This window comes from Mesoplodon bidens (assembly GCF_964165515.1).
Source record: "Mesoplodon bidens genome assembly, chromosome: 15".
NCBI classification, from domain to species: Eukaryota; Metazoa; Chordata; class Mammalia; order Artiodactyla; family Ziphiidae; genus Mesoplodon; species Mesoplodon bidens.
In genome coordinates, this window is record NC_138171.1 from 65,803,210 (window position 1) to 65,817,016 (window position 13,807).

Sequence of the window (13,807 nt, forward strand, 5' to 3'; positions counted from 1 at the left end):
GAACGCCGGAACCGGATATGGCGTCCGGCTCCTGCGCAGAGGCGCGCCTCGGCTGCCTGAGAAGTTGAGAGCGGGCGGGACTCTCCGGCCCTGCTCCCAGCCATGGGCCGCCGCAGGGCAGCGCGTGGGCGCGGGGCCGCAGGTGGCCGCACTTGGCGCCCCGCGGGCCGCTTTCTGGAGGCTTTCGCCGAGGAGGTGGGCGCCGCGCTGCGCGGTGAGTGGGGCGTGATGCGGAGCGGGGGCGGGGGTCGGAGGCCCAGGGTCGGGTCGCGGAGCCGCGGCTGAGGCCGGGTCCCCTTCTGTGCCCGGTGTAGCGTCCGTGGAGCCAGAGGCGGCCGAGGACGAGGGCGCCACGGGCCCTGTGCACCTGCCCTGCGCTCTGGCCATGTGGGAGCTGGGCCACTGCGACCCCCGGCGCTGCACCGGCCGCAAGCTGGCGCGCCTGGGACTGGTTCGCTGCCTACGTCTGGGCCACAGGTTCGGCGGCCTCGTGCTCAGCCCCGTGGGCACCCAGTACGTGTCCCCCGCAGACAGGTAGGCGGGAGAGGACAGGGTGTGGGGGTGGGGAGGGCGGGGTGCCTCCTGGGACTTTTCTTAATGAGTCCCCTACTCTGACGCATCCTTCTTTTCAGGGCTCACCTATTTGCACTGATCTGTCTAGTTTGCCCCCATTACCTAGGGCAAAGTCCAGGATGCAGGTTTCAATAAACGTTTGTTGAGTGAATAAATGAGCTTTATTGAGGAACACATCCCCCCCAGCTGCCTCAAAAGCTTGGCCCATGAGAGTCCTTGGGGGTCACTGGCATGGGGAAATGATGCCGCTGAATCCCCAGTGGGGCCAGCACCAAGTTGACCCCAGAACCAAGCCCTATGCTGCTCCTGGCAGACAGTTGGTGGCACAGTCCGGGGTCGCCGTCATCGACTGCTCCTGGGCCAGACTGGATGAGACTCCATTTGAGAAGATGCGAGGGAGCCACTTGCGGATCCTGCCCCACCTGGTGGCTGCCAACCCTGTGAACTATGGCCGGCCTTGCAGGCTCTCCTGTGTGGAGGCCTTCGCTGCCACCTTCTGCATCCTGGGTGAGTGTCGGGGCCTTGCAGCCTGGAGTCTGGCTGTGCTCCCAGCAGTGTGTTTTCTGCTGCAAGTCCCAGGAGGAGCATGACCATGTATGGGGAGGTGGCCAGGGTTTCATCCTAACTCCCACTTAAGTCCTCGCCATGCCGGTTTGAGGTGGAGGCAGAACACATCGCTGGCCTACAAGCACCCGTATTTGGCCCTCGTTGTCAGGGCACCACCGCTCTGAGAGTCCTTTGTTACTACAGCTCATCCCCAGAGACCTTATGGTCCACATGGAGGCCCAGGTGGGTGGCCCTGTGAGACTCCCTGTAGGGAGAGGGACTTAATGGGCTACTGAGGCAGAGGCTAGTGAGTGGGCATGGGCTGTCTGGACCGTGGGGAAGTGTCAGCGGGACTTTTAGTTCGTGGGACAGAAGGAACCAGCGGCAAGGGTGACAGGAGAGGGATTGTCCACATCCTTGGAATTCCTGTTTCCTGCACCAACAGGTTTTTCAGACCTTGCTGTCATTTTGCTACGGAAGTTCAAGTGGGGCAAGGGCTTCCTAGACCTGAACCGCCAGCTCCTGGACAAGTATGCAGCCTGCAGTGGCCCAGAGGAGGTGCTGCAGGCAGAGCAGGAGTTCCTGGCCCACACCAAGGAGCACCCCGAGGAAGAGGAGGAAATCGGTGAGGCCTGGCACAGACACAAGTCCCCTGGGTGGGAGCCAGCACCCTCCAGGCCTGCCACCTCCTTTGAGAAGCCTGGGGGTTGGGGGGAGCCTTCCTGCCACAGCTGTGGGATGCTTGGTTCTGCTCCAGGCTCACCTACAGATCACTTTCCTCTTTGATTCCTCAATTCAGATCCCTTTGATGTGGATTCAGGGCGAGAGTTTGCAAACCTCAACAGGCCTGTGTCTGGCCCCCGGTAGGTCCTTGGGCTTCCCAAGTTTCATGACAGCTCAGACCCAGGGCTCCCCTCCGCCTCTGGCCTCAGCCACTCCTGCTGCAGGGTGGGGTGGTGTCCTAAACAACACCAGGATGCCTTTCCGAGTGCGGAGAAGGGAAGGTGGATGTCCTGATGGAGGGATTTCAGTTTTGAGAGGACACGGAATAGGAATCTGTCCTCAGCTTGGGGGCTTTGGTGAATGAGTGGGGAGGGGTGTTACCTCAGACTGGCCAGTGAACGCACCCTTCCCTCCCAGGCTGCCCAGAGACAGGGCTGACAGTGACACCGAGGAGGAGTCTGAGGAACTTGGGCCTGACCCCAAAGATGGGGGAGGCGGCAGCAGCAGCCCTGAAGAGACAGAGACCAGGGTCCCCACAGAGATTTGGAAAGGAATCAGGAAACGGCAGAGAGACTGAAAACTGCAGACATGTATATTTTCCGAGGCGGAGTGATAAGGACATCTAGAGATGGCAGTGGAACTTGCGGGAACACACACAGGCCTGGTGGCCTCAGCCCCTGCAGCTGCCAGCAGGACTGGACTCTGGGTTTTCTCTCTGTGCTTCTAACCCGGCCTTGCTCTGGGTCCTGCCTCAGAGCCCTCCCAATGAAGCTGCAAGCCAAGGAGACCCCTGTGTGAGCCTCTGCTTCTCTGCGCTTGGCCTGGTTTTTTTTTTTTTTTTTTTTTTTTTTTTTTGCGTTATGCGGGCCTCTCACTGTTGTGGCCTCTCCCCTTGCGGAGCGCAGGCTCCGGACGCACAGGCTCAGCGGCCATGGCTCACGGGCCTAGCCGCTCTGCGGCATGTGGGATCTTCCCGGACCGGGGCACGAACCCGTGTCCCCTGCATCGGCAGGCGGACTCTCAACCACTGCGCCACCAGGGAAGCCCGGCCTGGGGGTTTGAGGGGACCCTTAGCCTCTAGTGAGGCAGACCCTGCCTAGAAGGGTCTGGGGTGTGGGGATGGGGCTGCGGGGTAGGTCTTGTGTGGGCACCCATGCGTTCGTGAAAGGAAGCGCCAGATAGCTGGCCAGTTGGCATGGAGCCCCTTACACTGACCAGCCTTGGGTGACATCCTCAGCCAGAGACCCTGGGCCTGTCAGCTGGGTGAGGACTGGAGACCTGTGCAGCTCTCAGGCAAATCACCCTCCACATGCCCTCTGGGGTGGAGGGTCCCTGGAGAAGGGTGGGGACACTGCACATGTTCACCCTCTCCCTCCAAAGCCTGGATTGTCCAGACTCAAAACGCAGACCTTCCTGCCTCTTCACCTAGTGAGGCCTTGCCCCAGCCCTGGAGAGACGAGGACAGAACTTCCTTTAGGACAGGGCTCTCCTGTGTAGCACTGGTGACATTTAGGGGTGAACCATTCTTTGTTGGGGGTGGTTCATGGCAGGATGTCAAGCCTGGTCTCTACCCACTGGTGCTAACAGCACAGCTTTCACCCACTCCCCAGTTGTGACTGACTACCAAAAATGTCTCCAGGCAGCACCTAATGTGCCCTGGGGGGCAAGGCTGCCCCACTGAGAGCCCTGCTTTAAGACCAGCACCCTCCTGCCCTGTGGCTGTGGAACCTGAGGTAAGGTGGGAAGCTCACCTGGCGGCCAGGCCTGCTCTCTCTGCTCCAGGGTGGGGGGGCAGCTGCTGGCCAGGCCTCGCCCAGTCGGCCGTCTGGATCCAGTGGGGTGGGGCTTACTGGGCACAGGGGGTTCACGGCACACACCACAGAGACATGACCAGGGCAAAAGGGAGCCCAGGGAGTCCAGCCACAGCATACACACCATGAAGCAGGGGAAGGGGCACCACGAGCCCGTCTGCACAAAGCTGACCACAGCGAGAGAACAACACGGGGACTTGGGGAGGGCCTGGCTGGCGGCCGCAGGGGCTCAGGGGTCCGCCTCCATGTACTTCTCCAGCTCCTTGAGTCTCTTGACAAACTCCTGCGCCTCCTTGTTGTTGCGGCCCTCCAGCATCCTAAGCGCCGATCTCACTGCGGGCAGGTGGGGGGGGGACGCGATGGTGCCAGGGTCAGCCCGGCTGGCCCCGCCCTCAGCCCCTCCCCCGCCCCGCCCCTCACTCACCCTGGGCTCTGGGCCGGCGCAGGTGCAGGGTGACCGGCTGCCCGGCCCTCGCGCTCCCTCCCACCTGGGGCCTCGCGACGCCGCCAATGCTGCCCAGGCCCAGGGCTGCCTCCCCCGCGAAGTCGTTGGTGGACAGCCAGTCGTGGTCCATGACGGTGAACAGCACGCAGGCGCCCCGGCGGCGGCAGGCCTCTGCGGGCACGGAGCTGGGGGCGGGGGGAGGCGGGCGGTGGTCACCTGGAAGCCTGCTTCCGGCTCCAGACGGGCAGGACAGGGAGGGACACTCACAAGTAGAAGAGCTCGTCGTACACGGGGTGCAGCGTCCGGCTCTTGACCTGGGTCCTCTGACTGCGGACCAGAGGGAAAAGGTGCGGCGGGCCCAGCTCCACGATCACAAAGGGGTCGCTCAGGCCTAGGGACAGGGCTGTGAGCGGACCACGCCGCCGTCCCCGCCAGCCCCGCCTCGTCCCGCCGCACCCCTCCCCCGCACCATTGGCGTCCAGGGGGAGCAGGTCGGCGGCGTGCAGCACCTCCACCACCAGCCGCTGTTCGGCCGCCTCGTAGTGGCAGCGGACGCTCAGGCGCCCAAACCGGTTGTGCTCCAGGGACCTCTGTGAAAAGCCAGGGGGCCGGTGAGCCGGAGCCCGGGGACTCCCGGAGGCGGGGCCTCGTGCCCACACCTGGGCCGCACTACCTGCTTGAGCTTGTCCAAGTAGTACTGCTCGATGCACTCCCGGGTGGAGCACTGGTGCAGGCGCAGCTCCTCCTCCAGCCTCTGCAGGAAGGAGGAGGCCCCTGGTGATGCCGGCAGCTCCTCACGGCCCCATTTCACGTGTGGGGCGTGGATGAACTCAAATTTGGGTCTCTGGTGTCCACCCCTCCCCCTTCCTCTGTCAGAGGCCCCAGGGACAAACTTCACCTTGTAGCTTCCATCCCTCAGGCTCTCCAGGGGCAAACCCTGGCCCTCAGCGTGGAAAAAATTGACCAGGGCCTGCGGCGGGGCAAGAGGGAGAGATATCAGGGGCGAGGTGGGTGCTGGGGACCGAGAGTGGAGACAAATGGAGCCTTGAGCAGCACCCGGCTCGGGCTCTCGGGAGCCCAGGACAGAGCCACTCACACCTGGGGCGCATCAGAAGCCCCCAGGAAGCTTGGGAAAATGTCGGTGCCTGAGGCCAGATAGCTGTCTTAACAGGTGGCCCAGGTGCTTCTGACACAGGTGGGCTGGGGGAAGGAGATGCTGCCCTGGTGGGTTCCCAGAGGAGGGGTGTCCAGGGAAGGCCTGGCGTACCAGCAGGGTGCAGCAGGGCAGCTGGGAAGGGTCAGCAGCCTTGTCGCCCTGGGCCTGGGGTTGGGGGGAGCCAGGAACTGGGAGCTGCAGCAGGAAGGGCTCTTCCACATGGCCCTACCTCCAGCGTGAAGTGGAAGCGCCCATAGAAGTCGGCAGACACGTCACGGTTTGCGCCCAGAGCCTGCAGAATAGCCTGTAGCAGCAGCTCCCAGAGGGCCTCCAGCACCCTGTGGGGACACTCGGCATCTGTGACTGGACACTGGGCCAGCCCTGCTCCACCTGCCCGGGACCATACCTGCTCAGGTTCTCCTTCACCAGCGAGGCGTTCAGCAGAGCCAGCTTCTCATCCAGGTACTTCAGGAGCGGGGCCATGGCCTGCAGGCAGGGTCCTCAGGCTGGGACTGAGCCTGGGCCCCCACCCCACACACGCATTCCCCGCCATGCCCAAGCCCTCACCTCGCCGGGCACTCACCTCCTCGTTCTGGATGGAGTCGGGCGAGAGGCTGATGTGCTGCACGTACTTCCTGATGTCACCCACCATCTGTGGGAGGACGGCGTTCAGCACCAAGTTGGGGTGCAGGGAGGGGGCAGCCAGGTCCCGCCCCACCATCCCTGCCCACCTTGGAGGTCAGGTGTGCCGTCACGGTTCGGGCCTCCCGCTGCAGGTCCTCATCCAGGGCCTGCATGCAGCTAAGCAGGGGGCGCGGGAGCGCACCCTCAAGCCCTGGAGCCCCCTCCGGCCACGCCAGGCCACGCAGCGCCTGGCCAGCAGCCTTGCGCAGGAGCTCCACATCGTTGAGGACCACGCAGAGCTGGGGAGGTGTGCCGGACATGTGTGGGTTGGCAGTCAGGTGGTGGCCCCACCACGCCTCCTCCTCCCCCAACTGGCCCCTCCCCGCCCGCCTGTCGGCTCACTGGCTCGCTCACTGCCTCGCCCGCTGCCCCAGGCTGAGTGTCCACCTTCTTCCGCAGCAGCTCTGTGTAGAAGAGGGCGGCTTCACACAGGTCCTGGGGTGGAAGATGGGGGCTCAGGAGCTGTGGGCAATGTCCCCTGGCCCTGTTGCCCCTCTAGACCCCGATCTCCTCCCGGGAGTCCTCACCTGGCTGAGCTGGGTGCCCAGCCCCTGGGCCTGGGCAGGGTCTGGCCATGCCAGGCGGGCCCACAGCTCCTGGATGTGGCTGAAGCAGAGGCTTGCAGTGGCTGCGGAGCTGCTGTGCTTGGAGGAGGAATCCATGGGCTCCAGCTAGGAAGCAGGGGGAAGCCTTGGTTGTGAGGGTGCCCTGGATGAGCCCAGCATCCTCAGGCCTGGGTGCTCACTCACCGTGTCCACATCCACGGCTCCCTGAAGCCTCCACTTTGCTTGGTCCCGCAGCACCTGCAGCCAAAGCTTCACAGCAGGCAGGAATGGGGCATGGATGCCAGCCAGGGCAAGGGAGCGGCTGTCCCTGCAGCGGGAGGCCAGTCAGAGCTCGCCCCAACTCAGACACCTTGAGCCAACATGTCCCAGGTTCCTAGCCTAAGGAGGCCCCGAGGAGAGTCTCTTGCACAGAGCCCTCCTAGAGGAGACTGGAGGACACGTGGGGGCAGGACACCCACCGGCCCGGGATGCTGCCCCAGAAGCGCTGGATGTCTGCCAGGGTCAGGTAGAGCTCAAAAAGCCCCGAGGCCACCTCGAGGGTCATCTTCGGGCTCAGCTCCTCCATCAGCACCCACGCCTCTTCAGCCACCTGCCCAGGAGGGTGGAGTCAGACTGCCAACAAGAGGAAACCCAGGCCCCTTCCCAGCCAGGGGGCTCTCCCCAGGCCGCCTCCTCACCAGACGCTCCAGCTGCCGAAAGGTGAGGGTGAAGAAGTCGATCTTGATGATGCTGCAAAGGACACACCTCAGACATCTGCTCTTCCTGCTCCCCAGCGGCAGCACTTGAGGGGCTGGATGGGCAGGGGCAGCAGGGAGAGCGCTGGCCCCACCTGTGGAAGAGGCTGGCATAGATGCCATAGCAGGACTGCAGATCCTCGTAGACAGTGTCAGCCAGCTTGACCAGCCCTGCAAGGCGCTGTGGCCCCGGCTGCAAGGAAGCCCAGCACACTGACCTTCTGGCCTGCACCCACATGCTGCCCCCCCTCCCCTCCCCTGAGCTACACCTGCTCCCCCTGACCCATGCCCCCACTGAGTCACACCTGCTCACGAGGACTCTGGGAGTTCAGGAGCTTGTCGAACCATTCACGATTCCCTCTCTGCAAGGGAAGCCGCCAAGGCAGCATGGTGGGTGGGAGGGAAAAGGACAACAAAGTGTGTGTGGTACAGCAGGTCCAGGTGGGGGCAGGGGCACGGGCAGGGCCGGAGCAGTTAGCCCAGACCAAGCTACCGGACACACCTTCAGGGCAGCAGCAATGTCCATGTTTAGCTCCGTCTCGAAGGGGCAGATCTCAAAGGAAGGCTGGAAGAGCTGCAGCTTGCCAAGACACCTGGGCGACCGGTCACCCGCTGACTGGGGGTGCCCCACCTAGTCCCCTACCCCTATCCCGACCCCCACCCCTCGTGCCAGCGGCTGCACCCACTTCAACAGCAGCTCCAGGCGGTAGACAGCGGTGCTGTTGGTGGCAGGGAAGTAGTCTCGGAGATGGCGCAGCAACCGAAGCCCAAACTCAGAGAAGGCGGAGAAGCTGTCTGCCAGTCCCTCCTCCTGGGGGACAGGGCCCTTAAGAACTGACTCCTGAGTGCCCGGTCCACGCCAGAACCAGCCAGTCTACAAGGCTCTGCCCTGAGGAGCACCCTCCCTACCACCACCTCCAACCCCACTGGCCTTGCAGTGATGACCTCTCCAGCCCCTGCCTCCGCAGCTCCCCCTGGAGGCACAGACGCCCTCAGGGCCCTTGCACCACCAGCTGTGCCTCCTGCGAGCTGGCCCACTCCCTCTGTTGCTCGCGGGGCTGAAGCGGCACGGCCTCCCTCCCTCGGGACTCCATCAAGGTATCGCACACCCGATCCTGGGACCGCACAGCACGTGCTCTCTCCTAGGTCCCGCAGTTTGTCCGTTTGTTTTTAAACACCTACCGCACCCGCAGGCTGTGCACCCCACCAGGGCAGGACTCTGGCCGTCCCTGCCTGCCCCAGCCCGAGCAGCTCCACGGCACACCCCCCAGAAACAGCATTTTCAGCCGAGCCCACCTGCTCCTGGGGCAGCGAGGCCGCCTCTTCCCAGTGTGCCTGCATATCTTCCAACAGCCCCAGCAGGTAGCCGTAGTCCAGGGTGCGGGTCTGATGGTGGCGGCTGCTGACCTGCCAGTGCCTGCGGGGCCCCAGCCCAGGGTCAGGGCAGCGGCCTTGGGGCCGGGACCAGGAGGAAACCGGCGCCCCTCCAACTCACAGAACAGCCCCTTTCCGGGACCCGCCCCTCCAGTGCCCCGCCCCTCGCGACGCGGCCCCGCCCATGTACTTGCAGTTTCGCCCGCCAAGGCTCCGCCCCTCCCACCGCCCTTCCGCCCCATCGGGGCCCTGCCCTCTTGCGGCGCGGCCTCGCCCACTCACAGCACAGCCAGCTGCAGCGCCGACAGGTTGCTCTGCGCGCCGTGCAGGCAGAGCACGGTGGCCGCAGGCCCGCTGAGCTCACCGCGCCAGCTGCTCGAGTTGGGCTGGGGGACGGGCCGGGCGTGGGTGGAGGCGGGAGACCCCCATCCCCTCTCGTTCCCCAGGTCCCCGGCCTCCCCGTCTCGCCCTCCCCACGCCGCGCCTGGCTGCCCCGGGGGCCCGAGGGCGGCGCTACCTCCTCGGCTTGGTGCTCGAACTGCAGCAGACGGCTGAGCAGCAGCAGGTAGGACAGGAAGCCCGAGCGCCCGCGCTGGCTCATGCTCGTGTCCCTCTGGAACGCAGGGCCCGCCGGTCACCAGCCCTGCCCAAGCCCACGGGCTGGGGCGCAGGGCTGCAGGGCGGGGGTCCCCCTTGGCTTCCCACCTGTGTGGTGATCAGCTTGAGGACCAGCTGGCAGTCCCCCTGCACGCGGGAGGCGCTGGAGCGCGGTTCCAGTTTGAACCAGCGGTCCTCACCAGCCACGGGCACCTCCTGGGGAAAGGGGGTTCAGATTAGTGATTCTCCCTCCCTCTTCCTCCCGCACAGACTGTCTACAGGACCGTGGGGAGAAAACAGGCCTCCGCTTCCCACTGAACACGGGTAACCAGCACAGGGAGCGCTTAGGGGTGCCTGGACCCCTGGAGGCTGTCCCTCCCCCACTCCTCCCAGCATGGTGCCCCCCCAGCCCCAGAAAGATGGGAGACTGTTGGGGGAATCACAGGACATAGCAGCGGTATCGCAGGAAGGCGGGGCACCCATGAGCAGGTGTTCCATGAGTGACGCCCCGACACCCACTCACGCGGATGGGTATGTTGAGGCACCCCAGGAAGTCATCGGTGTGGTCCTCCGTGGGCCCTGCTGTTCCATTTGCGCGGGCAGACTTGACAATCTGTTTGAAATACCTGGGGGCAGTAGGGTGGGCGTCACACCTGTGGTCCCTGAGGAGCCACCACCTGTTAGCCCCCATGGCCGAGCTGTGAGTGTCAGGGGCACAAGGGTCCCACCTGCCATACCTGCTCATGCCCTTTAGGCCAATGACTTCATTCAGCTTCCTGCATGCTTCCACCAGGGACACGTCATCATCATGATCCCTAAGGGTGGGGCGAGGTGGGGGTACCTGGCTGGTCTGGAGCCCAGCCTGGCCCTGACTGCCCCCTCCCGCTCTCCCCAGACCAGAGGCGCCCACATCCCCTGCCCTGCAGGGCACAGGGGCCTATACCAGATGTCCAGGTGCAGCTGGTCGGTGCTGACATCCTCAATCTCACTATAAGGAGAACAGAGAGATACCCTTTAGGGTCCAGGTGATCCTCTGCCCGGAGCTGGGGCAGGGACCATTTCTGAGCCTCAGTCTCCTCCTCTGGAAAATGGGCATAGGACCAGCCCCTCAGTTCCCTGGGGCAGGCACTGAGACCGCATACAGGCACAACTGCCACATGCAACCCCCGGACCAGCCTGGCACCGCAGCAGACCCTGCCCAACCACCCTGCCACCCAGCTGGACGAGGGGCCTTACAAGAGGAAGTGCTCTTTCCACACGGGGTTCAGGGTGCTGCTCTTGACCTCGGTGACCTGGATGCACTTGGCCGGCAGTGGGCCACCACGCTTGCTGCCCTTGCGGAAGCTGAAGCGCTGCTCTTTGTGTGGGCCCGGCTCCCTCAGGGTGCCTGAGGCCGGCAGGATGCCCAACATGCAGTACGGGTCACTGAAACCTGGGACACGGCAGGTGCCTCAGCCCCTGACCCCTGACCCCAGGCCCCCCCGTGACCCCCCCGACCTGAGCTAGCCAACGTCCCGGCTGAGCTAGCCAACCCCACTCACCGTTGGGGTCTTTGGCCAGCAGGTTCTTGGCACGCATGACGGAGACTTTCAGGGCATATGTGGGAGCCTGTGGGTGGGTGGGGGTGTGAGGGCCTCTCGGGGCTCAGCGTGTACCCAGCCCTGTGCCCCCTCCACCCCGAGCCCCTGCACACGAGCACTGCGCTGGTCAGCGTCTGCCCAGGTGGGTGGCAGCCTCACCTTGGCCTTCTTCACACGCTCCACGGCCTCAGCATGTTCCTCGGGGCTGCTGCCGAACACCTGCACAGGGCGGGCAGGTGTGAGGGCCCAGGTACCGCTGAAGCAGGGCTGACTATTGTCCTGGGGTCCTCACGGGGTTGGGGGAGCACACACAAGTGAGGAATAAAGGTGTCTGTCCATCTGTTGGTTTGTCCTTTCTACTTTTTTTCTGTGTGTCTGTCTGTCCATCATTCTTTGTATGTCCTGTATCTGTCTACCTGTCCTTTCCTGTGTTCTTTATATCTGTCTCTGTGTTCATCTGTCTGTCTTTGTGTTCTTCTGTTTGAATGTGTCTGTGTGTCTGTCCATCACTCCATCTTTCTGGGCATGCCTGTCAGCCTGTTTGTGTCTGCCTGTGCATATGTGTGTGTGTGTGTGTGTGTGTGTGTGTCTTGTGTACATGGGGCAAATCTGTGTGTGTTGTTCAGGTGATACTGACATAAGCAGGTGGGGGAAAGTGTCTTAGTCCTCCCCAGAGATGGGGAGGGGCCAGGCCAGGAGGGTGGGTGGGACCAATGGGGCTCACCTGCTGCAGGTAGCTCAGTAGGGCCCCCTGGTCATCCACCTGGTCGGGGCCCATGGTCCCTGCGCGGTAAAGGACTGTGTACAAGGCTTCCTCATAGAGCATCTCCACCTGCAGGTGGGGAGGGGAGCACATGCCGAGTCCTGGCCACCCTGTCCCTGTCTCTTCTCAGCCCCGGGTTCTGGCCACAGGGGGTCTCAGGCTCCTCGAGTCCACCCTGTGTGCCCAGCCCCCAGCAGCTCCTCCCACTGGCAGAGCCCAATCCCTGCCTCTGTGCCTTTGCACCTAGCAGGCCCTCCACTGGGGGTCCCTCCTCACCCCTGACCTCCGCTCACTTCCATGGGGAGGCCTGGCCCACCCACCCCAGACCCTAAGTCTGGCACACAGAGGTACTTACAGCCCCTCCTGGGGCCAGGTCCCCTTCCCCCTTACCTCCTCTTGGGTCAGGGCTCTAAGGCCACGGCTGGGGTCCACGGGCTCTGTGGGGGCTGGGGAGCTACTGCGCAGGAGGACCTGTGAAGGGCACCGGGTGAGGGCCTCTGTGGCTCCCGGGGCCAGTGGGGTGGGGAGCGCTCCAGGGAGGGAGGGAGTGGAGGGCGGAGGGGCAGGTGAGGAGGCCTGGCCCAGCGCCCCATGCCAGGCAGCAGTGCCCGTGCTATCCGCACCTCGGGGCACGGCAGGCCCTGTCTGCTTTCCCCCTTCTTCAGGATGAGGCGCATCTGGGCGAAGAACTCCACACCATCTCCGGGTTTCCTGCCAAGAAAGCCCAGACTCGGGGTCAGCAGACCCTCCCCAAAGCTACAGCTCACGGCATGTGCCGGCCCACATGACTCAAGGGTCTCTGCATGTCTGGGGGTGAGGTATGATGCCCCCCCCTGGCCTTGGGTTCAGAGCCTCCTGGGCTCCCCCCAGGGGCCATGCTGGGCAGCTGGTGTGTGAGGTCAGCGAAGGAAGGGGGGCCAGGTGCAGGTGACCATGACCGTGCGGAGCGGGCTGCGGGGTACCCACCAGGCCCCAGCCGCGGGCTCCTGCACTTCGGTGCTGCTGCTCGCCGGCTCCTCCTCAGTCCTCCGGCGGAAGGACGGGCACACCTGCACCTGCCTGAGCACGCTGCTCTTGATCTCCAGCAAGGTGGACATGGTGGGTGGCCTGTGGGCAGAGAGCACAGCCACGGCCTCCAGTCGGGCCACTTGTTCATTCACTGGTGTTGCCATACTGTCCCCAGTGATTAAATCAGATGCCACCCTGAGCAATGACTGAGGTGTCCCCCGTTACTCAGAGGTGCCCACTGCTAGGGTCATGGGCTCCAGCCCCTCCCAGGGCTGCAGACTTGCTCAGTCCAAGCCCTATCCCTTCCCACAGGTTCTGGCCACCCAGATCAGAATGACTAGTACTGAGCTGGCTTCAGGGGATGGCCGGGGCCCATTCCTCACTCGACACAGAGGATCCCTCTCCGTCCCAGCGTGGTATCTGGGCTGCTCCAGGCAGGATGCTACATGGTGGCTCAGCTGCCACGGCAACATGGGCAATTGGAGCCGGACAGGAGAGTGAGCGGGAGCTGTGGCCCCACAACCCACACTTGCCAGAAGAGGAGTAGGCCCTGCTCTGGGGACACCTTCCTGTCCAGGTGGCTAGGCCCTGGGATGCCCCTGAGGGGCAAGTGGCTCTCACTGCCAACTCCAGTTCCCCCGGCCTGACCAGCCTTTGCTGTTACACCCACACACGTCCTCCAGGGGTCTCAGTGTCCCCTGCAGACCCTGCTGGGAAGGGCAAGATGATAGCTAAGCCAACAAGGGCCCCTGAGCCTGCCTCTTCCACCCCATGGCCCGGCCCAGGCACCCACCACTCCCCTGGGCCAGGCAACAACCTCTGGCCCTGGGCCCCCTGGATCCCCAGGGTGGTCTTCTGTTCCCCCGTTGAAAACCATCAGGGCAAAGTGAAGACCCTTTCCTGGGCCACCTCTGCCACTCGGTGCCACCCCTCGGGCTCCCTGCCCCAGGCTTGCCAGCCTCTTGTGCAGGACACACCGTGCTTCCCCTCGGCCCACCTGGGGGCCTTCCCACTGTCTGGGTCTCCTCATTGTCCACTCTTGAGCCCCCCCCACCCGCCCCCACAGGGCCAGGCACATCAGCCTGAGCCTGCCATTTTCATTTGACAAAATAGGAAATGGGGACCCAGCCAGATCCAACTCTACTTGCCCCAATCTCACAGGCACTTAGCAATGGGAGAGCCAGGTGAGACCCGCCCCTGCCCTGTGCGCCCGCTGCTCAGGGGCTGGGCCTGTGCTTGTGCAAGTC

The 13,807-nt window shown here is 64.1% G+C and overlaps 2 protein-coding genes across 2 annotated transcripts; one reads left to right on the forward strand and one right to left on the reverse strand.

Moving 5' to 3' along the window:
• The first annotated feature begins 25 nt into the window (after positions 1-25).
• On the forward strand, positions 26-2,627 carry TSR3 (TSR3 ribosome maturation factor). The gene is made up of 6 exons (XM_081257857.1): positions 26-214; positions 315-534; positions 887-1,080; positions 1,565-1,744; positions 1,919-1,982; positions 2,260-2,627. The coding sequence occupies exons 1-6, from the start codon at positions 103-105 to the stop codon at positions 2,417-2,419; spliced, it is 930 nt and encodes a 309-aa protein (XP_081113983.1). The 5' UTR covers positions 26-102; the 3' UTR covers positions 2,420-2,627.
• On the reverse strand, positions 2,532-12,664 carry BAIAP3 (BAI1 associated protein 3). The gene is made up of 34 exons (XM_081257858.1): positions 12,519-12,664; positions 12,176-12,263; positions 11,943-12,023; positions 11,514-11,621; positions 10,949-11,008; positions 10,751-10,817; positions 10,446-10,641; positions 10,153-10,197; positions 9,947-10,024; positions 9,733-9,835; positions 9,318-9,425; positions 9,130-9,225; positions 8,895-8,998; positions 8,535-8,655; positions 7,925-8,049; positions 7,741-7,831; positions 7,544-7,600; positions 7,334-7,431; positions 7,182-7,233; positions 6,963-7,093; positions 6,688-6,811; positions 6,466-6,609; positions 6,281-6,373; positions 5,986-6,177; positions 5,838-5,906; positions 5,661-5,740; positions 5,484-5,592; positions 4,997-5,068; positions 4,772-4,852; positions 4,568-4,688; positions 4,366-4,489; positions 4,078-4,283; positions 3,594-3,986; positions 2,532-2,613 (listed from the first exon to the last, which is right to left on the reverse strand). The coding sequence occupies exons 1-33, from the start codon at positions 12,647-12,649 to the stop codon at positions 3,883-3,885; spliced, it is 3,459 nt and encodes a 1,152-aa protein (XP_081113984.1). The 5' UTR covers positions 12,650-12,664; the 3' UTR covers positions 2,532-2,613; positions 3,594-3,882.
• Positions 12,665-13,807: the final 1,143 nt, after the last annotated feature.

Coding starts and splice junctions, on each gene's coding strand:
- TSR3 (XM_081257857.1), top strand. CDS start 103: ATGGGCCGCCGCAGGGCAGCGCGTGGGCGCGGGGCCGCAGGTGGCCGC. Junction 215..314: donor GGTGGGCGCCGCGCTGCGCG/GTGAGTGGGGCG, acceptor TGCCCGGTGTAG/CGTCCGTGGAGCCAGAGGCG. Junction 1,983..2,259: donor AGGCCTGTGTCTGGCCCCCG/GTAGGTCCTTGG, acceptor CTTCCCTCCCAG/GCTGCCCAGAGACAGGGCTG.
- BAIAP3 (XM_081257858.1), bottom strand. CDS start 12,649: ATGTCCACCTTGCTGGAGATCAAGAGCAGCGTGCTCAGGCAGGTGCAG. Junction 12,024..12,175: donor AGGGCCTGCCGTGCCCCGAG/GTGCGGATAGCA, acceptor TGCCCTTCACAG/GTCCTCCTGCGCAGTAGCTC. Junction 5,069..5,483: donor GCTTCCACTTCACGCTGGAG/GTAGGGCCATGT, acceptor GCCCCGCCGCAG/GCCCTGGTCAATTTTTTCCA.